We start from the raw sequence: 25,956 nt of genomic DNA, 5'->3' as shown, positions 1-25,956 counted from the left end.
AATTTGGTATCCTTATTATGATAATTTAAAGAAGCTAAGGAAAATGGACATAATGTTTCAGTGAGTTGACATTTAGTGATATTATATATATAATATGTCTCCCTGAGGGTACAGAAAGGGAATTAAATGTTTACTCCTAAATGTATCCACCATTGTTTCTCTCACAGGATTTTGAGGTCAGTGTTAAATTCCAAATAATAACATATTCAGATAAGCATGATCAAAAATAGTTTTAGGGAAGAAGAAAGTTGATACAAATCAGAACACTGCATATATTGACTGATTTAATGCTTCCTTTATAGGAAGGTAGAGTTTTACGCAACCTTGAGAAATCTACTGAACAGGGAACCTAAAACATGAGAATCTTCTCTAGTTACTAAATTATGGCGTTCCTTTTTCCTTCACACAATACAGAAGTTTAAACAAAAGCAATTCAAAATTTCCACAATATTCTGCAATTATGCATATTTTCTACCCACATTTTGAAAAAATATTCATAATAACAAGAGGAAATATAATTTGTACACCACATCTTGATAGCCTTGCTAATGCAAGATGAGTTCAAACACTGCATTTCCTTTCCTAACTGTCCCTAGGACATATTTTTCATTTTTCCTAATTTAAAATTTTTCTACCTCCTAGCAATTGCAAGCCACTCTCATAAACATGTTTGTCAGCTAAGATTTCTCTTAAAATTTGCCCAAGAGCATATTACATGTACATCTCTTGTTTAAAGGGATGCTTCTGAATAAACTCAATGAAAGTTATTTGTACATATGGCTCAATTTTAAATACAAGCTATTCACAGATCATAACACATTATCATCAAACTGACTTTGAATGCTGATTTGCAAGCTGTTCATGGGTATATACGCATAAAGCAAAAATGCTCAGGCCTATTCCACACGAAGTCAAAACAGATATCACATACATTAGAAAGTATATGTAAATCACGTTCACCTTCATTGTCCTTCAGAGAGAAGTTTGGGTTTATAGATAGGCGTTCATCAAGAAAAAAGTTAAACCTTGGTCCATTTGCAAAATCGTCTTTATCAGTGGCACTGATGGTATGAATCACCTGAAGAGAAAAAACAAAGACTAAATAGGAAAATTAATTTGACTTAGCCCTTTGATTTTAATTATGTTATAGCATTTTTAATTGCCATTACAAAATGATTTTTAAAAGACCCCTTTATCCACCCTGAGTCTTTTCAAATTCAAGTAATAAATGTCCCAGCTAACTGGCCTGTTCTTGCATGAGATTTTAGGAAACAGGTTACGGAACAATTTATAATCATCCACGCTTTTTTTCCTAGCACAGCACCAACACTTAATTTTTTTTTCTTTATCACCTACAGTACCTTGGGGCCGATTAACTGCAAGGTTTTGTAAGAACACCTGTTTGAGGAAACAGGAAGTATTGTTTGTACAAATATAAATATCCTAGTATTCCTGTAGAACAGCTTTGCAGTGTATGCCCTTCTCAGTAAGTAAATGCAAAAACAGAGGAGTCATATTATTTTTACCATTTCACGGGACCCAAGAGAGCATGACCTAGCCCCTCTATGGTAACATAATAAAGATAAGGAATGTGAGACCCTAAAGGTTCTTGATGTGCCTCAAAACTGTTAAAATGGTAGCAAAAGCAAAACCAGACCACTCACAGTTTTACGGAATACTTCTCATATACAGTGCTGAGAGAAAGCAGTTCTAAAATTCGGACTATGTACATCATGGAGCAGAGAAATTTAGAATATATAAATGGCTATTCCAGGTAGCTTAAAAACAATGCAAATTCCATAGCGGTAGCCATTACACTCTTAGCAAGGATGTATCCAAACTAATATGCAAGATAATATTTTCCTCTTTAAAAAAAAAAAAAAATCCTAATGCTTAGGTGTCCTTTTTCTAGTCCTTCCTTAGAGAAACTAAAAGAAAGAGAGGGAAAAGAAGCCGCAAAAAGAATGTTTCTTGGGGTGTCTGGATGGTTCAGGTGGTTAGGCATCTGCCTTCGGCTCAGGTCATGATTCCAGGGTCCTGGGAACAAGCCCTGTACTGAGCAGGGAGCCTGCTTCTCCCTCTCTCTCTGCCCCTCCCCTGCACCCCGCCCCTCTGCTCACGTTCTCTCTCTCTCAAATAAATAAATAAAATCTTAAAAAAGAGAGTGTTTCCTGCATGTGAAATATACTGTGTTCATTTCAAAAATTGCTATGATTTCTAAAAACATCTCGCTCAATTTCATCCCATTTCAATCTTTTCCAAGTGAAATCGTATACCAATGCATACAGCAGGTAAAAGCTAAATTCCCTCCATGCATTGAGTCCATTAGTTGGCCAGGGAGATGAAGATGAATGTAAAAGTACTAAGAAGGAGTCATCAGTGACAGGAGGACCAGAAAACCATATGTCTTCATGAAGGTGAAGTGAAGAAAGTGCTTTAGGCTATACAGAAAGTGATCTATTTTATCCATATCTGCATATGGCTCTCTATAGCTCAGAATGTATTCTCAGCAAGAAATTTATTTTATTTTATTTTTTATGTTTTAATTTATTTTTTTTTCAGCGTAACAGTATTCATTGTTTTTGCACCACACCCAGTGCTCCATGCAATATGTGCCCTCCCTATCACCCACCACCTGTTTCCCCCAACCTCCCACCCCCGCCCCTTCAAAACCCTCAGGTTGTTTTTCAGAGTCCATAGTCTCTTATGGTTCACCTCCCCTTCCAATTTTTTTTTTTTAATAAACATATAATGTATTTTTATCCCCAGGGGTACAGGTCTGTGAGAAATTTAGATAAAAGCTTCCCCCAACCCCCACATATCCCAAGAAGTCACTGCCATTCTTCTCTTCTTAACTTCACTTCAGACTATTTAATTTTAAGCTGAAAAAAATCTACATATTATTGTTGTTTGCTTTCCTTTTTCTTTAAATTACAGTTGGTCTCTGCATAGATTCTTTTTTCCCCCTTCTTATTGGCTTTGACTTGATAGTAGAATAAATTGATGGATAATCAGAAGCAATTTGACAATTTTTCTTGAGTGCATGGAAAGCTCATGGAGTTCAGAGTGCATGTAATCTGAGAAACATACCTACGTTCTCTACGTTTCAGGTACTTAATATTAAACTGAAATAAAAATATCAAGTTTTCAAGACTGTCTTAGGGGTTAAATGAAATAGATACATGTTTTTCTGTTTGAAAATAAATGTCCAATCTCCCCTAATCCTTGATCATTGTCATTCTTCAATGCACAATCCTATTTTCTCGATGATACCTCATAACCTACTAACATGTTTGCAAATTCATTTCTTATTTTGGAATGTGATTTTGGAAGAGATTGGCAAAGAACAATTAACTTAAGCCAGCTAAATTATTTTATATTTCCTCTTATGACTTCTTTAGGACAATTATTTTCTTCCCATTTTAAATTTTTACAAACAAGTTATTCTATTTGTTAAACACTGATATAATTCATAATATAGCTTTACTGTTTTACTGTTATCTTTAATAAAATATACTTTCCATGTTTATACAAGTAATTTCAAATCTGAATTTACCAGGAAGCTCAATCATGGCAAATTTGTCTTCTCAAAAACTTCTTGATCTTGTGTCCATCGCAAAGGATGAGCTGATGGCTACATTTTGTTTATGAGTGAACCATTCGTCTTGAATTCCTGCAGAATGTGCCTCATGTATCCATACCTATTCTTCTATAATGCTTCTGAAAAATACTTCCAAAAACCTAGAATATTTCTTGGCTTTTATCTAGAACTTGGAGATATCCTCTTATTCTCTTGATGGGGAAAGGTTATTTAATTTTCTTGTTTACTAATCACCTTTCCTTTTCAGGAGGAAATAGATTTCAATTTATTGTTTCCTTAGACTTTTATTATGAAAACCACCTCAGAAGTGAACCTGTCTGTGATTTTTAAAAGATGTAAGCTTCTGGCAGATATCTAGATAAGTGCCATGTATCTGTCACCAATATTTTCTACCCTTTTGTCAGTTATGATTTATCTACACTGTGTTACCTGTGCTCTCCATTTGTGTAATTTGTGGTAACTTGTGGGTGATGTACAATCCATAACAATTTATTTTCTGTCTCCCATCATTCTAACTGAACTTGGATTTTTTTCTATCTTGTGCATAGTATGTAATTAGTGCATAAAGTGTTTGATGATTTTGAAAGATCTGAGAGAAACACAGTCCCAAATTTATTCTATTAAAGGGGGGAGGGAGTCCAAACTGATAGTTGGTATTTATTAATAATTACAAGCTGCAGTTTTTGGTAATGCCCATGAATAATGATTCACTTTTAGCATAAACTAATTAGAATCAATGTTGTATTTCTTTTATCAAATAAATGTATCACCCTCTTAAATGTGTTTTCTATGGTCTGTTATTTCTTGAGTACTTTATTAAAAGGGGAAACATCAAAGTAGTGTCACAGATATACACAATGTTATGTAAATGAGCTAGTGCAACTAAACATTTAAATTAAAAGAATATTCTAGGAGCACATTGTATCTTATTTTCTTTAATTTTTTTTCAGTGTTCCAAAATTCATTGTTTATACACCATACCCAGTGTTCCATGCAATACGTGCCCTCCATAATACCCACCACCAGGGTGTATCTTCTTTAAATTAATCAATGAATTTGCTTTATAATATAATCTCAAGTGGGATCATACATTTATTTAATAATAACACTAATTTCTATTGGTTCAATGAGTTGATCATTGTATAATCTTTTTTTTTTAAGATTTATTTATTTATTTATTTGACAGAGAAAGATCACAAGTAGGCAGAGAGTCAGGCAGAGAGAGAGGGGGAAGCAGGCTCCCCGCTGAGCAGAGAGCCCAATGTGGGGCTCCATCCCAGGACCCTGAGATCATTACCCGAGCCGAAGGCGGTGGCTTAATCCGCTGAGCCACTCAGGCACCCTGGTCTTTATAAAATCTTGGTGTAAAATCTCTACTGATCAAGGTACTTTTTTCATACAAAGTTTATTGTTAATAAGTGGACATGATGGAGGTGGGTTGGTGTTATGTAATATCATTTTCTATATATATGTTGTGTTTTTTAAGTTTATTTTGTAATGAAACACACACACACACTCACGCACACACACACACACACAGGAGAAAGTCAATATCAGTAAGATAGAAAGAATTCCTGTCATTTATATTTCCATTTCTATGGGTAGACCCATCTCATTTATTATGAATTTGCTTTACTTTGGGAACTGACTTCAAATTTCATGTATGCATGGTTTTCTTCTTAATATTTCTTTCATGCAGGGGAGTTAAATATATATATATATATATTTTATATATGTATATGTGTGTATATATATATATATATATAGTACAGAATGGGAAAATTTATTAAGTCAGAGAAATATATTGTTGCAGTTCAGGTATATTGAGACCCGATTCAATGTGAACTCTGTTCTTATACGTGGTTTAAACTTCTGCTTCACAAAAGACACCATTCTCTGCCATGCCACATGCTGCTATATTTAGACACAAAGCATCCATAAAAAAGATGCCTGTAATTCTAAAGCAATTGTTACAGAAAGAGGAGACATTGTACAGCTGGGCAATAAAAATATGCTTCAGAAAACCTATTTCAACAAATCAGTATTTAAATAGAGTTCCCTATTCCTACTCTGTATCAAAACACAGAAAGTTTCTCCAGAAATGCTACAAACATAAGGTTAAATGAACCAAAGGTGGCAAAATTAAAGAATAGAAAGATTCAGACCATTTCCCTTGTAGTAGGTTAATCATACAAATTGACCACACAGATTGACATTGGTTTGTTTAAATAAGGGTGTAATAAACAATATTTTCAAATGGCTTTTCGTTACCTCAGTAAAAAGTTTTAATTCGTTTTGGTGAAACAAATGTTTAGAGAAACAGATACTTAAGCAATATAAAGAACCCAAGTATCTTAATGTGACCTCTAAAATCATACAATATTAAAGACAGCAATGATGCTAACTATGAATACAGTTTTTAAAGGATAATATCCATAATCACATAAAAAATTCTCTAAAAAATGGAATGGCTTCTCATGCGAGGAGAATAAAATAATCCTCATTTAAAGGAATTTGAGCGCCTGGGTGGCTCAGTGGTTTAAGCCGCTGCCTTTGGCCCAGGTCATGATCTCAGGGTCCTGGGATCGAGTCCCACGTCCGGCTCTCTGCTCTGAAGGGAGCCTGCTACCCTCTCACTCTCTCTGCCTGCCTCTCTGCCTACTTGTGATCTCTCTCTGTCAAATAAATAAATAAAATCTTTAAAGGAATTTGAGATTCACCTGTGACAGACTTTATTTTTATGTTTTTTTGTAAATTTTTAAAAAGATTTTATTTATTTATATGACAGAGAGAGACACAGCAAGAGAGGGAACACAAGCAGGGGGAGTGGGAGAGGGAGGAAGCAGGTTTCCCTCTGAGCAGGGAGCCCTGATGCGGGGCTCAATCCCAGGACCCTGGGATCATGACCAGAGCCAAAGGCAGACGCTTAAGGACTGAGCCACCCAGGTGCCCCTACCTGTGACAGATTTTAAAGTGCTCCTCATGGAATCCATGCCTCTACATAGTCCCTTCTTCATTAAGTCTGGGTGTGACCTGTGATTTGCTTCTAACCAATAGAATATGGCAAAAGTTTTGATACATCCTTCACCTGATGACATTACATTATACAAGACTATTTTCTAACAGACATTACAAATCTCTCCTTACTTGTTTGATGAAATGGCTATTGAGGAAACCCATACATAGAGCAAGAAACTGTGGGTGGGATATTGAACTCCAGGAAACATTGAAGAGCTGAGGAAAATCCTGAAGCTCTGAGGTCCATAGTTGAAGGAAACATAATGCTACCAATAACTAGGTGTGCTTAGAAGAGATTGCAAGCCTCAGGTAAGAACATGGTCCTTATTGAAACCTTGACTGCTGTTTTATGAGACCCCGGAAAGATCAAGCTAAGCCATGAGCAGACATCTGACCTACAGGAACTCTGGGATTGCAAATAAGTACTGTGTTAAGCTGCTAAATTTGTGTAATTTGTTACAAAGCAGAAAAACAAAACAAAACAAACAAAAAAACCACAAATGTGTGTCCCCTTTCAGACTTCTCCTTTCTTTATGTGCTACAGCCACACTGGGCTTCCCTCAGAACTGCCATGCTCTTTTAGTTAGCTGCCTTGCTACATCCAAACTCATGACCCCTGTTCAAGGTCTTCTCTGCTTTTTCTGCACGTTCTTAATACATATAGACCCTTTCTGTGGTTCCAACCTAATCATCTCTTAGTACCATACCAATATTACTCAATGGTCACTCACACGTCACTCCTGCAGGCCTTCCAAAATGGACCAATCAGTCCGTTCTCCATAACCTTGTCTCAAAACTTCATTAGTACAAGAAAGTTCACAGTTTCCTCCTCGTTTAATACAGGGCTTCACACAAAGCATTCAATATAATTTTATTGTTATGATGAATGTATGCATGAATGAGTTCATTTTTTGATCTATATTTGGGTTCTGGAGAAAATATTTTTTCAATGATTCTCAAAAAAAATCTATTTGGTACTTAGAATAAAGCTTTATAACATTATTTTCAACTGAGCACAAAAATAACATTGAGGGATTTTGAGGATTATACCCAAAAATAATAGAAATAGAGCTGCTTGTTTTTCTTCCAGTCCAATGATAGGAAGGAAACAATTAACTTACCTGGCCAGGCTTTGAATTTTCACAGACAACAATATCATATTCCCTGGCAAGTTCGGGTGGATTGTCATTGACATCCAGAACTCTAATACCCACTGTGACATGGCTCAGCAAACCAGGATTGTCTGCAAAACACACAGGAATTTATTTAGTATTTCCATGCACATTTTAGAGGCTTGGTTTAGAACAAATCTCCTTAATACTGTAGCTTGTCACTACCTCCATATGCTGCAACAGGATTTTTGGCAAAAGGCAACTTTATGATGGCACTCTTTGCTAGGATTCATTAACTTACAGAAAAATGAAAAATGAACACCAAGGCATGACCTGCATGCTAAAATGATTATTTTGTCATACCAAGGAAATTACATGTTATTCAGGAACTGGAGTGGGAGAAAGTTGTCAGAATTCATTGTCTGCTGTCAGAGTCCAAGGGATGAACAATTGGTTTCATCATTAATCTAAGAAAAGCATAGCAGTTGGTTCAAAAAAAAAAAATTACATAATCTTTAAAAAGTTTGAGTTTTCAAATTTAAATAAATTTGGTGGAAATAAAAAGAAATTACCATTTTTTGCACAAAGAGTAGTTTTACTCTTATAGAAAAAATTCATGCAATGTGGGATGTTAAGTCATACTTGGGGAGAAATAATAATTGAAATCAGAACTTATCATAGAATTAATATAAAACTCTGGTAGATTTCAAAATATTATAACTAACACCTTAAAATATTTCTTAAACACAGTCTTCTCATTTTTCAGTAATTTTACTAATTCTGAGATGTAAGGAAAAGGCAAATGTTCAGTTTATTTTACAAGTTAAAGCTATAAATGCAGAATTAACAACAGGAAAATTAAATATATATATTTATTGCTGATGTTTTTGTCATTATTTTTTAAAAGTCCAAAATTAATGTTAAACAGACTAATTTTTAAAAGGATTAATAAAACAAAAGACATAAATCCTAGGTAAATTTATCAGTTTATCAAAGTTGAACATGAGAAGGTATATTCGAAAAAGGGGGTATGGATATATATAGACATATAGAGATGATACTAAAACTAGTAAGAACATGGATGGAATAAAAAAATGCCATAGGTATCTCCAAAAGGAACAGAAAATCTGAGGAGTACTATAGTAATTAAAGAAAATAAAATTTCATTTAAAACATAATTTTTCTAAAGCAAAAATAAAAAAAAATCAGGTCTGGGTTATTTTACGTAAAGTTAAAGAAACAGGTAATTTCATCCCTAAACATCTTTTTCCCAGAAAATGGAGAAAGGAGGAAATACTGAAAAGCTTGTTTTCTGTGGCTTGTGACCTGTTGATATCAATACCAGACATTCTCACTCATGAGATATTTTACATGTAAATAGCCTAAACAAAATGATAGCAAACCCATTCCACTGTTGTATCCAAAAAAAAAAAAAAAAAAAAATCTATCTTTATCAGTTTATCAGTTTATCTTTATTAGTTCCACACTTACTTCATTTAGCATTAAAGGAAGGAAGATACAAAGGAAGAAACGAGGAAGGACATTTTAAAAAGGGTAAAAATTATTCACAAGTTTAATGAATTGAAGGATGGACAAACAAAAGTAATTAAAGGATGGACATACAGAAAAACCAAGAACTAGGATGTAATAGCCAGACATGAAAAACTGAATGAAACAAACAAAAAAGACCAAAAACAAAAAAACTCAGCAAATAAGTAGAAATGTGCTTTCTCCAACTGATTAAGGGTACATCAAACAAACAACAACAAAACTACAGTGTACATTATTCTTAATGGTGAATAACTAACTAAAGTTAATTGGAAGAGCTATAAGAAAGCTATAAATAAATCTACCAAAGGATGTGAAAGACCTATATGCAGAACATTTTATTGAAATGTTGTATAAGTTGAGTTTTAGACTTTGTTAAAGAAATTAAGAGCTGTATCATGTACGTGGTTGAAAGATACAATATCACAAATAAAACCAACCCTTCCGAATTGATGTGCATTCAATGTTGCAAATCCCAATGTCCATAGAATTAAAAGTTGATTCTAAAATTTATAAGTACTTAGATTATTTAGTGTGTATGAAAAGGGACAATAAAGCATACTTGCTATACAATTTACCAAGGCTTATTATGTGGTATTTGTGGCCTTACTCTTGCCAGTATATAAACATATCTCTTCTACTCTAAATGTCATCTATGATTTTTTTCATGTATTCCTGTATTTCCCAACTAGGCACTCGCTCACCTTTTCAGAGCAGACAAAGTAATCTGTACTAGAAGTCTGAGACAAGAATAATTTTATTAGCTCTAATCATTAGTATCAGCAGCCTTAATTGTCCCTGAGTAAATTTTCCTCTGCTCATTTTCTGAGCAAGCAGAATTAGAAGCAACCTTAGTGAAGTTAGGAAAGAAAGGAAAAGAAAGCAAAAACCTGTTTTGTAGAAGATTCTGGAAAGACTACATCTTGAAGAAAGGCTAGAATAAAAGAACAGCTAGGCATCTGACCACATTCAACATTTCACCTTCTCACTGTCCCCACTTGTCTTGCTCATGCTGAACTCTGGACTGGAAGGGCCTTCACTCATTCCATACTGGGGTACAAGAGACTCAATTCATCTAGATGGAAATAGATTCTATGTTGATCGGATATTATTTCACTACTCCAATGTGTAATTACCATTCCATAACTAACTGATTAAAAGCACAGTGTTCAGCAACAGACAAATGTCAGTTTGTCTGTAGACCTACTACCCTTCGGTGTTCTGTGGGGGAAGCTGAACTGAATTTAACCTTGGTGCAGTTGCGACTAAAGATCCTTGTGCCATGTCCTGCCGGGCACAACCGTGGGAGGTACTGATGAAGAGTTAGGAAAAACAGAATGTTGGGGTAAGCTTACTGTCATTACCAACGCAAATTGGATGCCTGCGGTCTATTTACTAAGGGTAGCATGATGTCTGAAAACTGTGCTTTTAATTCCCAATAATTAGAAGCTGAAAACCCACTATGGCTTTGTATCCTCCTGCAGTCTAACCTGCCTGCATTCTGGTATTTTCTGTTCAATAACTAGATAATTCTAAATTAGCAAACTGGCAAGTTCTTTTCGGTTTCTCTTCTTTCCCACAACCGTCCAGTTAGAATGTTACCCTTCGAATGACGATAACTTTACCTATAAAAGGTAAACATTTTCAAGTGTGTTGAAAGCATTTTCTTCTGTTCTTGAAGTTCTTAATGAAACATTTCTATTACTGCTATTGTTACTTTTATCTTTCTGCTTTATTTCTAGCAATCAGGTTTTTTTTTTTTAATTGGGATATAACTGACATACAATATTATATTGGTTTCAGGGGTACAAGAACAACAAAGTGATTTGGCAATTACATTACAAAATGCTCACTGTGGTAAGTGTTGTTACCATGTGTCATCATAGTTATTATATATATATATCATATATATATCATAGTTATTATAATATTACTGATTACATTCCCCAGGCTGCCACTTATTTATTTTATAATTGGAAGTTTGTACTTAATCCATTCATCTGTATTGCCTACCCATCCTTCTGTACACCTTCTTCCTTTCTGGCAAACGTCATTTATTTTTTCTCTGTATTTATGAGTCTGTTTCTGTTTTTCTTTGTTTGTTTAAGTATTTTTGATGGCAGAGTAAATAAAATATATTGCAATTAGACAAATTTAAATATGAATCCCCTTTCCGGCCCTCTAGGAACATGAAATTTGGAAAGTAATTTATTATTTCTATGACTTCACTACTTAATCTGCAATAAGTTATTTGACTTGGCAAATTGTGTTTTTGAGAAACAATAAAGCAAATTATGTAAATTTTAATCCTTTCTGAAGTTCAAAAATGGAACAGAAGCAAAAACAAAACGCACAGCATGCTGGCAGTCCTACACATGTGATTTCTAGGGGAAGCTACACTATTTAAAAATCATCCATGTTTTACCCAGTACCGATGTGAAAGCAACTCACATTAGCAGAGTGCCCTCTATGCAGTTAGTGATGCAGTGAAAGTATTGGTTATATGTCATTCTGTGCAATTGCACGTTGTTGCTATGATTTTAGAGGATTTTCCATGACTGAGGAAGAATCCATTGTATCCAGTGAGCTCATTTGAAAAGTCTGATACATGCATGCCACTAGGATGGGCTCTAGAGAACAAAGCATGGTGAAATATACCACTCCAGTAGAGTCCCCACTATCAATACAGAATGAAGAAAACAAATTAAATATTAATGTTTTTTCAACTTGTTTTCTTCAGCATAGTGACTTAAGTGTTCCATTTATTTCCATCCCAAAGTCGTTATAACTTAAATATTTCCCTCCTAACTCCAAATCATGACCATTGGTATATGTAATACAGTTTACTAGGGAATGCAGTAGATTTCTAATCTAAATATTCATATTCCGGGGGCACCTGGGTGGCTCAGTGGTTTAAGCCACTGCCTTCAGCTCAGGTCATGATCTCAGGGTCCTGGGATCGAGTCCCACATCGGGCTCTCTGCTCGCCAGGAAGCCTGTTTCCTCCTCTCTCTCTCTGCCTTCCTCTCTGCCTACTTGTGATCTCTCTGTGTCAAATAAATAAATAAAATCTTAAAAAAAAAAATTCATATTCCGAATTTAGTATTAAGTACTTTTTTTTCAAACTGCATTTGACTTCCACAGTTTCCATCCTTTTTTTTTTTTTAAGATTTTATTTATTTCACAGAGAGAGAGATCACAAGTAGGCAGAGAGGCAGGCAGAGAGGGAGGGGAAGCAGGCTCCTCACTGAGCAGACAGCCTGATGTGGAGCTCGATCCCTTGATCTCGAGATCATGACCTGAGCTGAAGGCAGAGGCTTAACCCACTGAGCAACCCAGGCACCCCTAGTATTAAGTACTTTTAAATATATAAATTTAGACTAGTGCAAATTTTCTTATCTATAAAATGTAGATTATTTTCCCCAAAATGTGCTTCCATTCTTTTCTTTATAAAAATTCAAGCAAAATGAAAAATCTCATATATTACAACAGTAAATTGCAGTGATTATGAATTTAATTAAATAATCACATTTATATTTGTCTATGATTCATAAATGTCCATGTATATGAGGATGTTTCCAACTGTGTGTTACAAATGTGTTTATGTTGGTTGTTGTTTTGTTTTGTTTTTTTCCTGGTCTGTGTTTCTTTGATTTCTATTAAAAGTTTCTTTGATTTCTATAAAACCAAGCAGAACTTTTATGAATCATTCCTGTGAACTGAAACTAGACCATTTTAAAATGCTAGGCTAATATTTTGTTTATTAACAAATATGTTTCTAATATTTCCTTCAATAAATAAATATATAAAAATAAACTTTGCAAACCAGTGCTCAAATGAAACTGAAATTTTTTTTTTTTTTTTTTTCTCATTTTATTTATTTTTTCAGCGTAACAGTATTCATTCTTTTTGCACAACACCCAGTGCTCCATGCAAAACGTGCCCTCCCCATTACCCACCACCTGTTCCCCCAACCTCCCACCCCTGACCCTTCAAAACCCTCAGGTTGCCCCAACCTCCCACCCCTGACCCTTCAAAACCCTCAGGTTGTTTTTCAGAGTCCATAGTCTCTTATGGTTCGCTTCGGCTATGGACATTGGGGAGGGGAAACTGAAATTTTTTAAAGACTTATTTATCTTATTTATTTATTTATTTTATAAAAGGGGTGGTGCAGAGAGAGAGAGAGAGAATCCTGAAGCAGACTCCCCACTGAGTGAGGGGCCCAGCATGCAGCTTGATCTCACCACATGGAGATCAGGACTTGAAGAGAAATCAAGGATCAGCCACTTAACTGACTGAGCCACCAAGGCATTCCTGAAAATTTTCATTTGACATATTTTGTTTTGAAATGAGAATGTTTTGCTATTTTTAACTAGTATTTTGAAATTTTGTACATAGAAGTCATATATTATTTGGGGGCAAAAAAGTAAGATAAAATAACTAATAAATAATTGATCCTCCTTACTAATATGAGTGTTTAATCTATTTAAGAACTGTTTCATGGATAAAACCATCACAATGCCTTGTACAAGCCTGATGTGCTGCAGTCGTTCTTTTCCTCTCCCCCCTCTCTTTTTTATATCTAGTATAAATGTTGAGAAAACAAATGTATTCAAAATACTTTGTTATAATGGATAAGTAAGAATTCATATTGTATGTAATCGATTAATTCTTAAATATTTCTTTCTTCTTGCCAGATAAAAAGGTTTAAAATAAAACATCCTGTGACATTTATAAGATAAACTGAACTGACCCTGTACATTTTAGATCACCTATCTATTTTATAGTAGTTCAAAAAACCTGGTAGTTGTCTAGAAACTCATTCAAAAATTACCAAGTATTTAGAAACACACCACCCCAAACACAATGTATTTATGTGATTTTTTGTCAGTTTGCTGTATAAAATTTTATTAATGTCCCAGTCATCATAAAGAACGCACTCTGAATTACCTAAAAGGAGTCTCAACTCTTTTACTGTATTTTTTTCCTCCTTACCCATAAATCCTCCCCAAATCCCCCAAATGTCTTATTAGTTATGCCTGAAACTAACATAAGTGGGAAGCCTCAAAAGTTTAAATCATGCTTTTGATTTTAGGAATAAACCCTGTTTGATTCCTTAAGTTAGAACCATAAAGTCAAAGTAATTCACCTCTAAGTGAAATTAATTACATCAGGATGATGTATTTGCTAATAATTATGAAAAAAATTGAAAAATAGTTTTAAAAAATCTGTTAAAACTGGCCCGTTCATTTGCATGAAAGAACCTAACAAACACACCACTTATTTTCTAATTTTTGTGATAATTCAGAGTTTTTACATGTATTTTACATCTAAGTTTATTCATCTACAGTGTTTCTGATATCGAGTTTTCATCCTTACTGAGTCCCCACAAATTTAGCTTGTGACCAACTATCATGCTATCCTTCAGATTACACTTGCAATCATATTTTTTACACTGCCAGAAATTCACTAATAGAATGGACCATTATTTTGCATTTTGGGGGTGGTAAGCAATGTAAGGATAATAAATTTTTTCTTATCTGATACAGTCAGAATATGAAAGTGGTTTTGTTAATTTCAGAAAAATAAGACATCATTCAGAAACATAAGACATCATTAATGAAATATCCTAATGTTTAAAAGCTCAGCAATCTCAACTCTGATGTAGAGATAAGGCCTTATTTCTGAGAATGGATTTGCTGCTGCTTGGGAGTCAACATCAAAAGAAATGAAATCTTGCCATTTGCAACGTCGTGGATGGAACTAGAGCGTATCATGCTTAGTGAAATAAGTCAATCGGAGAAAGACAACTATCTTATGATCTCCCTGATATGAGGACATGGAGAAGCAACATGGGGGGGTAGGGGGATAGGAGAAGAATAAATGAAACAAGATGGGATTGGGAGGGAGACAAACCATAAATGACTCTTAATCTCACAAAACAAACTGGGGGTTGCTGGGGGGAGGTGGGATTGGGAGAGGGGGAGGGGGCTATGGACATTGGGGAGGGTATGTGCTATCGTGACTGCTGTGAAGTGTGTAAACCTGGCGATTCACAGACCTGTACCCCTGGGGATAAAAATACATTATATGTGTATTAAAAAAAAAAAAAATTGGAAGGGGAGGCGAACCATAAGAGACTATGGACTCTGAAAAACAACCTGAGGGTTTTGAAGGGTCAGGGGTGGGAGGTTGGGGGAACAGGTGGTGGGTAATAGGGAGGGCACGTATTGCATGGAGCACTGGGTGTTGTGCAAAAACAATGAATACTGTTACGCTGAAAAAATAAATAAAATGGAAAAAAAAAAATCATACTCACTGCATTGTCATTGGGCCCCAAATTTATTCCAAGTGAAGGAAGAACACAGTTTAAGCACAGTAGCATTTTAATGAAATTCCCTGAAATATTATAATAGTCTTACTTTTCTCCTAATTTGCAACACTTTTTCTTTTTTTTGAAACTAAAATCACTTTTATCAAGTCTTAGGAAAACTTAAGCTTGAACTACATAAATCCTGATTCGATTATGCACATCTATGACATTCTTTGGTGTAACATTTAAATAAATTAAATAGTTACAAAGATAAGGTTAGCAGGTTTTGAAATAGAATTTAAGAAAATAAACTTCAGGTTTGGGTCAGAAATACCAACTGATACCAGACTAACCTGTGTTATAAATGACTATAAAACTGAAATTACATGAAGATACTCTTCTCATACTTGGGCAAACAGATGCTGAAGAACTATGCTCCTTGAGAGAAAGGAGACCCATAAGCTGAATGCAAGATCTCCTCCATCTTTGATTTCATTCATTATAACCCTGGGTGATACATTCCAGGAAGGAAAGGCTGGTTGTTTAACATTGAAAACTCAATGAATATAACTCACCACATGCACATAATTATGTTGAGAGATGCAGAAAATTATAACAAAACATTACACCACATTTGATTTAAGATGAAAAAAAAAGCACTAGTAAAGTAACAATGGAAGAGATTTCCTTAATCTAAATAATTGTACAACAAAAACCCATAACTGTCTTACTTACAAGTGAAAGACTGAATACTCCAATCTTAGGATCAGAAAAACAAAAGGCAGGGATATAACCTGTAGCAATTCTCTTGGTAATCATATTAAAGCTTATAGTCAGGGCAATTAGAGAAAGATATAAATTTTATGCCAATTGCGAAGTTAGAAACAAATCTATATTTCTTTGAGGGCGTCATCCCTGTAGGAAAGATCAAATAATCTACAAAAAGCTGCTACCACTACTATGAGAGTTATCAATATTGTAGGCAACTTGTAGCAATACAAACTTATAGGAACATCTATTTCTACAACAATAAAAATAAACATTTAAATAAATATCAAATTTATATAACATGAAAAAAACTGAAACCAAATAAAATGTGTTCTATATCTGTATGTTGAAACCTACAAATACTAAGATAAATCTAAAATGCCTAGTTAAGTGGAGACATATATTATGTTCATAGATAAAAGACTCAATATTTTTGAGACATCTATTCTCCCAAACATGAACTGTAGAGTAATTGCAATACCAATAAAAGATTCTAGCTGATATTGTTGAAGAATCTGACAAGCTGATTCAAAAATTTATCTCAAAATGTCCTAAATTAGTCTGAACAATTTTGAGAAAAGAATGATGTTGAACTTAATTTTAAGTGTTAGTAAGTAGCCACAATAATCAAGACAAAGGTGTTAGCATAAGACTGTGTGTGTGTGTGTGTGTGTGTGTGTGTGTGTACATGTATAGTGTTATATAATATATGCTTATATGATTAATGGTATATACAAAAAGAGAGAGTCCAGAAATTAATCAAAACAAAAATGGTCAAATGTTAATGGACAAAGTTGCCATGATTATTAAATGGAGAAATAGCATTTTCAACAAATAATGGATTCACTGGAAATTAAAATGTGAAGTACATTAAACTTGACTTTTAACATACATAAAATATCCCTCAAAGTACAGCATAGGACAAATTATAAAACATTGAATTTTAACATATAAGAACAGATAGGGTAAATCTTTTGCTACCTTGTATTTAGTAAAGAACTCCCTAAAATGTGTTCAGATTCATATACAAGATATTAAAACATTCTTTCTGGAACCGTTAAATTCTTATAATTTCAAGTAACACAAATGCTGAGACTTTAGGACAGCTAATAAAATTTTAGAAATTTTAGAACAAGCATATTTTAGAGTGGAAATTTTCTGCATAAGATGAAATATATTAAGAGAGCTTTAACTCAAGCACACATACTAATTTCTAGGTCAATCATTGATTATAATTACATATTAAAAATATGTTAAACATGCCTGCCTCTCTGCCTACTTGTGATCCCTGTCTGTCAAAATAAAATCTTTAAAAAAAAAAAAAAAAAGAAAAGGGGCGCCTGGGTTGCTCAGTGGGTTAAAGCCTCTGCCTTTGGCTCAGGTCATGAGCCCAGAGATCCGGCTCACTGCTCACCAGGGAGCCTGCTTCCTCCTCTCTCTCCGCCTGTCTCTCTGCCTACTTGTGATCTCTCTCTGTCAAAATAAAAATCTTTAAAAAAAAAATACTTTATTTAAAAAAAAAATATATATATATGCTAAACATCCTTTTTGAAAAATACTTTTTGAGAATACCTCTAAGAATATATTATATGCTCTTGGTATGTGTACCCAAGTTACATAAATGGAGAAGTTTTTCATATTTACAATAGGAAACATGTACAAGGCACGTTGAATCAGCAATATTAATATTATATGAAGCTATAACAACTGAAATACATTGGAATTTTTAAGCATAAAATAAAATAGATTTATTTTCTCATCATAGTGAAAATGAAAGAAAAAGCAAACTGCAGATGTATTTCTTTTTATTTTTTTTAAGATTTTATTTATTTATTTGACAGAGAGAGAGAGATCACAAGTAAGGAGAGAGGCAGGCAGAGGGAGAAAGGGAAGCAGGCTCTTGCTGATCAGAAAACCTGATGCAGGTCTTGATCCCAGGACCCAGAGATCATGACCTGAGCTGAAGGAAGAGGCTTAACCCACTGAGCCACCCAGGCGCCCTGCAGCTATATTTCTTTACCTGAATGAATCTTAAAAACACAGCATTGAGAAAAAAAACTACAGAAAGTGTATATAACATTAACCCACCTATATATAATATCCATGAGCCAAAGTTATAGTATATACAAAAATATAGATATATAAATGTCCAAAATGTATTTGGTTAAACTATAAATATTGATAAGCTCTGGTTGGAATGAAGAAAGATGTAATAGTGAGGTGTATTTACTTAGGATTTTTATTTATTTATTTGATAGAGAGTGAGAGGGAGCACCACAGGGATGGGTAAATAGAGAGGAAGAATCTCGAGCAGACTCCATGCTGAGATATCACTACCCTGAGGTCATGACACGAGCAGAAACCAAGAGTCTGATGCTTAACCAGCTGAGCCCTCCACTCACTCCTAGGTAGTTAAAGCTTGTTTTTTTGAGGTGATGTCTCTTAAATTGGTGTTTATTTTATTATTTGGACTGACCATATGCTTAAGATATCAATATAATGTACATATATTATAATCTAATTAGAAAACATTTGGTACAATTACTTCAGTTTATCCCATATGCATGTCTACATAACAGACACAGGCCTCGTAAATGGATACACAACTTCATTCATTATATCAAGTCATGGTCCAATTTCCAGCTAAGCACAAATTTCACTGTTTTATTTATCAGTGTCTTCCTTAATTGGTTGAACAATTTGTATCTTTATTACATGTTCTCTATTCCGAAGTCACAGTAACGTTATCCTGCATTTCTTTTAAGATTTAATGTTCATCTTCTACTGCTGAAATTACTTATTTTGCATAGTTGTAAGGTACATAAATAAGTTTACTTTCTTTGCAGAGCCAGATAACATAGCTTTGTCTTCACCTGTTTGTTGAGGTGTCCATCTATTCTCCCTACTGACTTCCAAACAACTCTGTATTTAGCAATTTGACTGTATGGTTCTTAGAAAACATATCTTGCATCAACACATTTTTAAAAAAATTGCTATGTGGTTTAGTAAGTCATTAATGTCGATATATTTTGCTTTGTATGCTTGAAAATGATATGTCTCCATTTGAATAGGCAATGGTATGCCTATTCATTAGGGGCCCTGGGTGGCTCAGTCAGTTGAACACCTGAATCTTTATTTTGTCTCAGGTCATGGTCTTGGGTCTCCGGATGAAGCCCTATGTTGGGCTCCACGCTCAGCGTGGTGTCTGCTCCAGGATTCTCCCTCTCCCTCTGCCCTTTCTCCTGCTCACACTCTCTAAAATAAGTAGAAAAAAAATATTTGAAAATGTTATGTATTCTTTAAATGTATTCATTATATATTAAAATATAGAATATATATATAGTCAAATATATATATTTGTATTTGACAGATACTCAAGTATCAAGTATTTTTATTTTATTCTATGAAATACTTTTATCATTACTGACTTTTTTGGTATTTTTCATAAAGCATTTCTGAGAGAGATGTATTAGCAGTTTCTTCCAAGATTATGTTTTATTTTGAAGAGAATTTATTAGGTTCATATAAGTTTCAAATGATTATATCACTCTGGTGACATACACTACATGTCAATACGACACGACCTTCTTATCATGATAGCATTTTGTTTTAAAATATATCCTGTCTAATATTAACCATTTTGCCTGATTTCTTTCAGTTAAAATTAAATTATTATTCTATTATTTTAAAACTTCCTATATCTTTATACCCCATATGTACCTATTACAAGTAGCATGTAGCATGAGACGATTTTATTTTTCCTTACTTTGCTTCAGTATGGTAACTTTTTTTTTTAATAAGAGGGTTTATTGCAATTACACTATTTGGGTTATTAATAAATATTTTTTCCACTTTGTTGTGTGCTTCCAATTTGTCTTAACATTTTTTTTATTCCTTCTAATATTATTTTCCAGTACTTTGTTTAAGGCTTTATCCTTGTTATGTCTTCTAATTCTAAATCTGTATACTAAACTTATTTTCTTTTCTTAACCCAGAAATATTAACATGCTTAGGTATCTCTGGAACATCTTTACTCTCTTTCTATACATTGTAATAACTTTTAAGTGCTTTAATTTGGATCAAGTTTCTCAAATTTATGCCTATAAGTGATGAGGATGAGGATGAGGATGAGGAGGATGATGATGATGATGTTATTTGTGGGTTTGATAATCTTTCAAATTTGATGTTTTATTATTACAAAGAAAGGTGTCCTCATGTGTACTACTTTCTCATTATTCCTTATTGAAGCTTATACCATCTTTTTGGGATAATTTTCTTTTTTTTAAAGATTTTTATTTATTTATTTGACAGAGATCACAAGTAGGCAGAGAGGCAGGCAGACAGAGAGGAGGAAGCAGGCTCCCCACTGAGCAGAGAGCCTGATGTGGGGCTCGATCCCAGGACTTGGGATCATGACCTGAGCCGAAGGCAGAGGCTTTAACCCACTGAGCCACCCAGGCACCCCAATTTTCTTTTTTTTAATTAAATTATTTACTAGCAATGTATTTTCTCAATTTTGGTTGTTTGAAAGTTTTTCTGTATCACATATTTTATGTTTCTGTTATTACAAAATTATTGAGGCCAACATGATCTAAAATTATTTGTAAGAAGTGTCAAATTTCTGATGGTAAGGTTTTCACATTTTCATTCCCTTTACTCAGAAATAAAGGAAAAACAGAAGATATGTATTACCTTTATCCTTTGTTTGACAGTTTCTATATGTGTGTCTATGTTGAGTCATTCATTATAAGTGTCATATTTTGGAATCTTAATTTATTTGGGGATATCTTATCTTAACAATACAGGAAACAACAGATGTTGGAGGGCATGTGTAGAAAAGGGAACACTCTTACAGTGTTGGTGGAATGCAAGCTGGTGCAGTCTATTTTGGAAAACAATATGGACGTTCCTTAAAAGGTGAAAAATAGAACTACCCTATGACCCAGAAATTGCACTCCTAGGTATTCCCCCAAAGAATAAAAAATAAAGAAATATTTTTCCAAACGAATATATGCACCCTGATGCTTATAGCAGCATTATCAGAAATAGCCAAATTATGGAAAGATCTCAAATATCCATCAACTGCTATATGGATAAAGAAGATGTGGTGTGTATGTGTGTGTGTGTGTGTGTGTGTTTACACAATAATGGAATATTACTCAGCCATCAAAAAGAATGAAATCTTGCCATTTACAATGATGAGGATGGAGCTAGAGTGTATTTATGCTAAGCAAAATAAGTCAGCCAGAAAAAGACAAATGCCATATGATTTCATTCATATGTCTAATTTAAGTAAGAAAACAGATGAACACAGAGGAAAAAAGAGAGAGGGAAGCAGACCAAGAAACATACTCTTAACTATAGAAAACAAACTAATGGTTACCAGAGGTGAGGTGAGTAGGGGGATGGACTAATACGTGATGGGTATTAAGTAGGGCACTTGTGATGAGCACTGGATATTGCATAAAAATGATGAATCACTAAATTCTACTACTGAAATAATATTTGCATTGAATGCACAAACTGGACTTTAAATAAAAACTTGGAAGAAGAAGTACATAGTGCTTCTTATTTAAAAAGGAACATTTTGGTAGTTCTCTGGATAATAGATTAAAAGAAGCTAGGGTTAAGTGCAAAGACTATTTTGGAAGCTATTGCAGCATTCCAGCTGAAGGGGTGGTGATTTGGACAGGGATGGGAGTGATGGTGTTATGAAATAGTTGACTTATGGATATTTTTTAAAGTACAGCTAATAGAGCTCTCTGACGAATTGGGAATGTAGCACGAGAGAAAAGGGGAAGCCAAATATGACACTGAGTGATCTTCAGAAGCCATCTGGACTACAGTCATCATTATTGGGATAGATAATGCCTCTGGAGGAGTGGATTTAGAGAGAAAGTAGATTTTGAGGAAACTATTTACATGGAGCATTTTGAGTTTGAGAACTCTGAGAAGAGATTTTGGATTGGCTAATATGGAATTCAGGGAAAAAGTGGATGCATATGTAAATTTGAGAGTCATCTACATGCAGACGTTATGGAAACTCATTAGACTGAATGAGATCACGTGGATAATAACTCCAGGTAGTCTAAGGTTTGGAAATCAGGATGCCCCACTATTCAGTGAATGGGGAGATGAGGAGGAACTAAGAATCACACTGGGACAGAAGAGCCAATGAAGGAAGAAGAGTGTCTAGAGAATGCTATGCATGTAAGCCAGAGTAAGAGCCTGTTTCTTGAAAGAGTTGTCAATTGTGCCAAATGTTGCTGCTTTGCTGAGAAAATGGAGGAAAGAATTAGACTTCATATTTTGGAATATGGAGGACAAGGATAATTTTGGTGAAGTAATAAAGACAAGTCTTTGATGAGTTTTTTTGTTTTTTAAAGATTTTTATTTATTTGACAGAGAGAGAGGAAGCACAAGTAAACAGAACTACAGGCAGAAGGAGAGGGAGAAGCAAGCTCCCAGCTGAGCAAGGAGCCTGATGTGGGACTCAATCCCAGCACTCTGGGATCAGGATCTGAGCCAAAAAGGCAGACGCCTAACAGACTGAGCCACTCAGGTGCCCCTGAGAGTGAATTTTAAAGAGCATGGAGACAGAGAGAGAGCAGGGTGTGAATATAGGCAACTCTTTCAAGAGGTTTATCAGGAAAGGGAATGGGGTAATGAAGTTGTAACTTGAGGGAAACACTAGACCAAGGTAGAGTCTCGGTTTTTGTTTGCTTGAGTGCACTTTATTTTCAGATAGAATTAAAGCCTATTTTTTGAGGACATAGGAATTATGAAGGGGGGAAATGAAGAGATAGGAGAGGAATTAATTGACAGTTCCGTGACTGAGTGAAAAAGAAAGGTGAAGATTTAGGATCTGCATGGAGTGGTGGGCATAAACATGGTAGGGAGACCTCATTCCCAGAAGGAAGCCAGAGATTTATGGAAACTAATGCCCACAGTATTAGCGAGGCTGCTAGATCTGATAACAGGAAACTACGGAAACTCCTTTCTGATTGTTCTTTTTGATAAGCATTAGAGAAGCAAGATGACCTGACATGTGTAAGGAAACTGGAAAAGGTATTGGAAATTTGAGGAGCCAGGAAAAGTATAAAAGAAATATCTAGCAATGCTGCATATAATTGTTTCAATTTTTCAAGTTCCTTTTGAACGATGTAATTTGTTTTAATTCTTCCAGAATTTGATACTGAAATTGAGATAGTGCAATTTTTACAAACCCTTAATGCATTGGCATATTATATAAAAAGCATCAAAAATTAGAACCTTATTACCTTACCAAAATTCTCCCCATGGGTAGAACTCAAAAGAGGTTTGAATAGCTTTGAATGGAAATGGCCTGCAGGTAAAGATAAGAAATAAGCCTTGATGGTCCTGAGCCAATGTGAATAACCCTATACATTTTGCCATCATTTATCTACTATGGTCACATATTATGTATTAAATACAATTTTTAAAAACAGTGAATGGAGATTACTTCAGGCCTAATTGGAGATATATATATATGTAAAAATTTTTTTTTAAACATTTTGTTTATTTGAAAGAGAGAGAGCAAGGGAGAGAGAGCACAAGTAGGGGGAGGGGCAGTAGGAGAGGGAGGGAGAAGCAGACTCCTGGCTGGGCAGGGGTCTGATAGTGAGACTCCATCAACCCAGGGATCGTGAAGTGAAATGAAGGCAAATGCTTAACCCACTGAGCCATCCAGGTGCCCCTGGAGCAGTATTTGTAATGAGTGTCTGAAGTGACAACCTCACCCTGGATGGTAAATGAGGATGAATGTAATCCAATTTGGGGTGCCATTCATTCTGTTACCATGTGGCAAGTAAGCACAGTCCTTGTTGCTTGCTACTATAATATAGCAACACTAAAGCAAAAGATGAAATAACAAGGAAAACAGAAAACAAAAACTCACAGAGAAACAGAGATAGGGACATAATCATGGTAACCTTGAAACCTAATTTACCTGAGAACTTTACAGGTATGTGGACCAATAAGTTTCTTTTATTTTGTTTTTATTAATTTTTTTATTTTTTTAATAAACATATAATGTATTTTTATCCCCAGGGGTACAGGTCTGTGAATCGCCAGGTTTACACACTTCAAAGAACTCACCATAGCACATACCCTCCCCAGTGTCCATAACCCCACCCCACTCTCCAAACCCCCACCCCCAGCAATCCTCAGTTTGTTTCGTGAGATTAAGAGTCACTTATGGTTTGGCTCCCTCCCAATCCCATCTTGTTTCATTTATTCTTCTCCTACCCCCCCAAAACCCCCATGTTGCATCTCTACTTCCTCATATCAGGAAATAAGTTTCTTTTAAATCTTAGAACAGACTGAATTAATTTTAGATATTTTATACTTATCTGTTACATGGCAACAGGTAACTAAAACACAGACATATACATTATAAATAAATACTCCATAAAAGCATTTAATTTCCATCATCTAAAGTTACAGTTAGATTAAATTTGAAATTTATGGATACTAATCTTTGAATATGTTTGCAATGTTGCATAAGAATTGAGAAACAAACAAGAAGGATTCAACAACTAAACAGCACTAAACATTGGTTTCTGGACTGAGTTATGCATATAATTTGTTTAGAGAAGTGAAAAGGAGAGCTGAGGCAAACATCAAGCAGTGTTGTTTAATTCGTGAACTCTGGTAAGAGCCCAAAACTTTCAGATTCATTAGAAGTATCAATACAGTAGCAGCTCCCTGACTTTGGCTCCTTTGGAAATACATCTATCAGGCAAGCAGTGAACACTGAGGGTCCCATTTTAATCAGGATAAGCTCTTACATATGGTGCACAGAACAAGGAGAAATAGGATATTTTAGGCAAAATGGGAAATATATATAATTTAGTGATCTTTGAACTGTGTAGTAAGTCACAAAGTTTGGGGGCAGTTAAGGTAGATACAGGATTGAAGGACAAAAAGTATTCATGTATCTAACAGTTTGATGTGTCAGGAAATGTTCTTAGTATTTGTGAATACTAGTTTAAAGATACATTAGACCTGATTTTTAGATCTGAGATGTTCACAATCTAGTAGACAGGAAAAATACTACAATAAAATGTGATGCGCCATATTTAAACCTAATAAGTGACAAGTGCTCAATTTAAGGCATGCATAAAGTTAGAATAAAGAAGGAGGAGCTGTAAAATATGCCTGAGATTTTGAGGAGGATTTCACAGATGTTGTGACATGTGAAATAGTTTTTAAGAGTAAACAGAGGTTTGTAAAGCAGAACAGAATGAGCAGAGGACATTAAGAGATGAAAGGATTACACAGTTATTCAAAGAACATGGCCTGAGTATCTGTGACTAAAAGTATGATATACATTTTTCTGGGAATTAAGCTGAGAACAGAGAAGGCCAAATGTTATAAAGAAAAATTCAGGACATACATGTATAGCTCTGCCTTTGGTATTAGTAGTAAATGGAGCTATGACATAAATTAAGTTGTGTTTGGAAGCAGTTTCTTAATAATAATTTGCTTTAGAATCATGTAAGCCCATGGTTTTCAAGCCTTAACTTTTATGAAAATCACCTAGGGAGCATGATAAAACCCTAGATACTATACTA

General features: G+C 34.6%; 1 protein-coding gene across 6 annotated transcripts in view; it reads right to left on the bottom strand.

Annotated features, from left to right (window-relative positions):
• CDH18 (cadherin 18) overlaps window positions 1-25,956 on the bottom strand; it is a 718,124-nt gene that overhangs the window by 32,247 nt on the left and 659,921 nt on the right. For all 6 annotated transcript variants that reach the window (XM_046001013.1, XM_046001018.1, XM_046001019.1 and 3 more), the window contains exons 9-10: window positions 7,741-7,862; window positions 961-1,078 (exon numbers count right to left, since the gene is read on the bottom strand). In XM_046001013.1, coding sequence (XP_045856969.1) covers window positions 961-1,078; window positions 7,741-7,862 — 240 coding nt within the window. The remainder of the gene's footprint in view (window positions 1-960; window positions 1,079-7,740; window positions 7,863-25,956) is intronic.

This window comes from Meles meles, chromosome 3 (assembly GCF_922984935.1).
Source record: "Meles meles chromosome 3, mMelMel3.1 paternal haplotype, whole genome shotgun sequence".
NCBI lineage: Eukaryota > Metazoa > Chordata > Mammalia > Carnivora > Mustelidae > Meles > Meles meles.
This window is presented reverse-complemented; position numbering and strand designations above follow the sequence as displayed.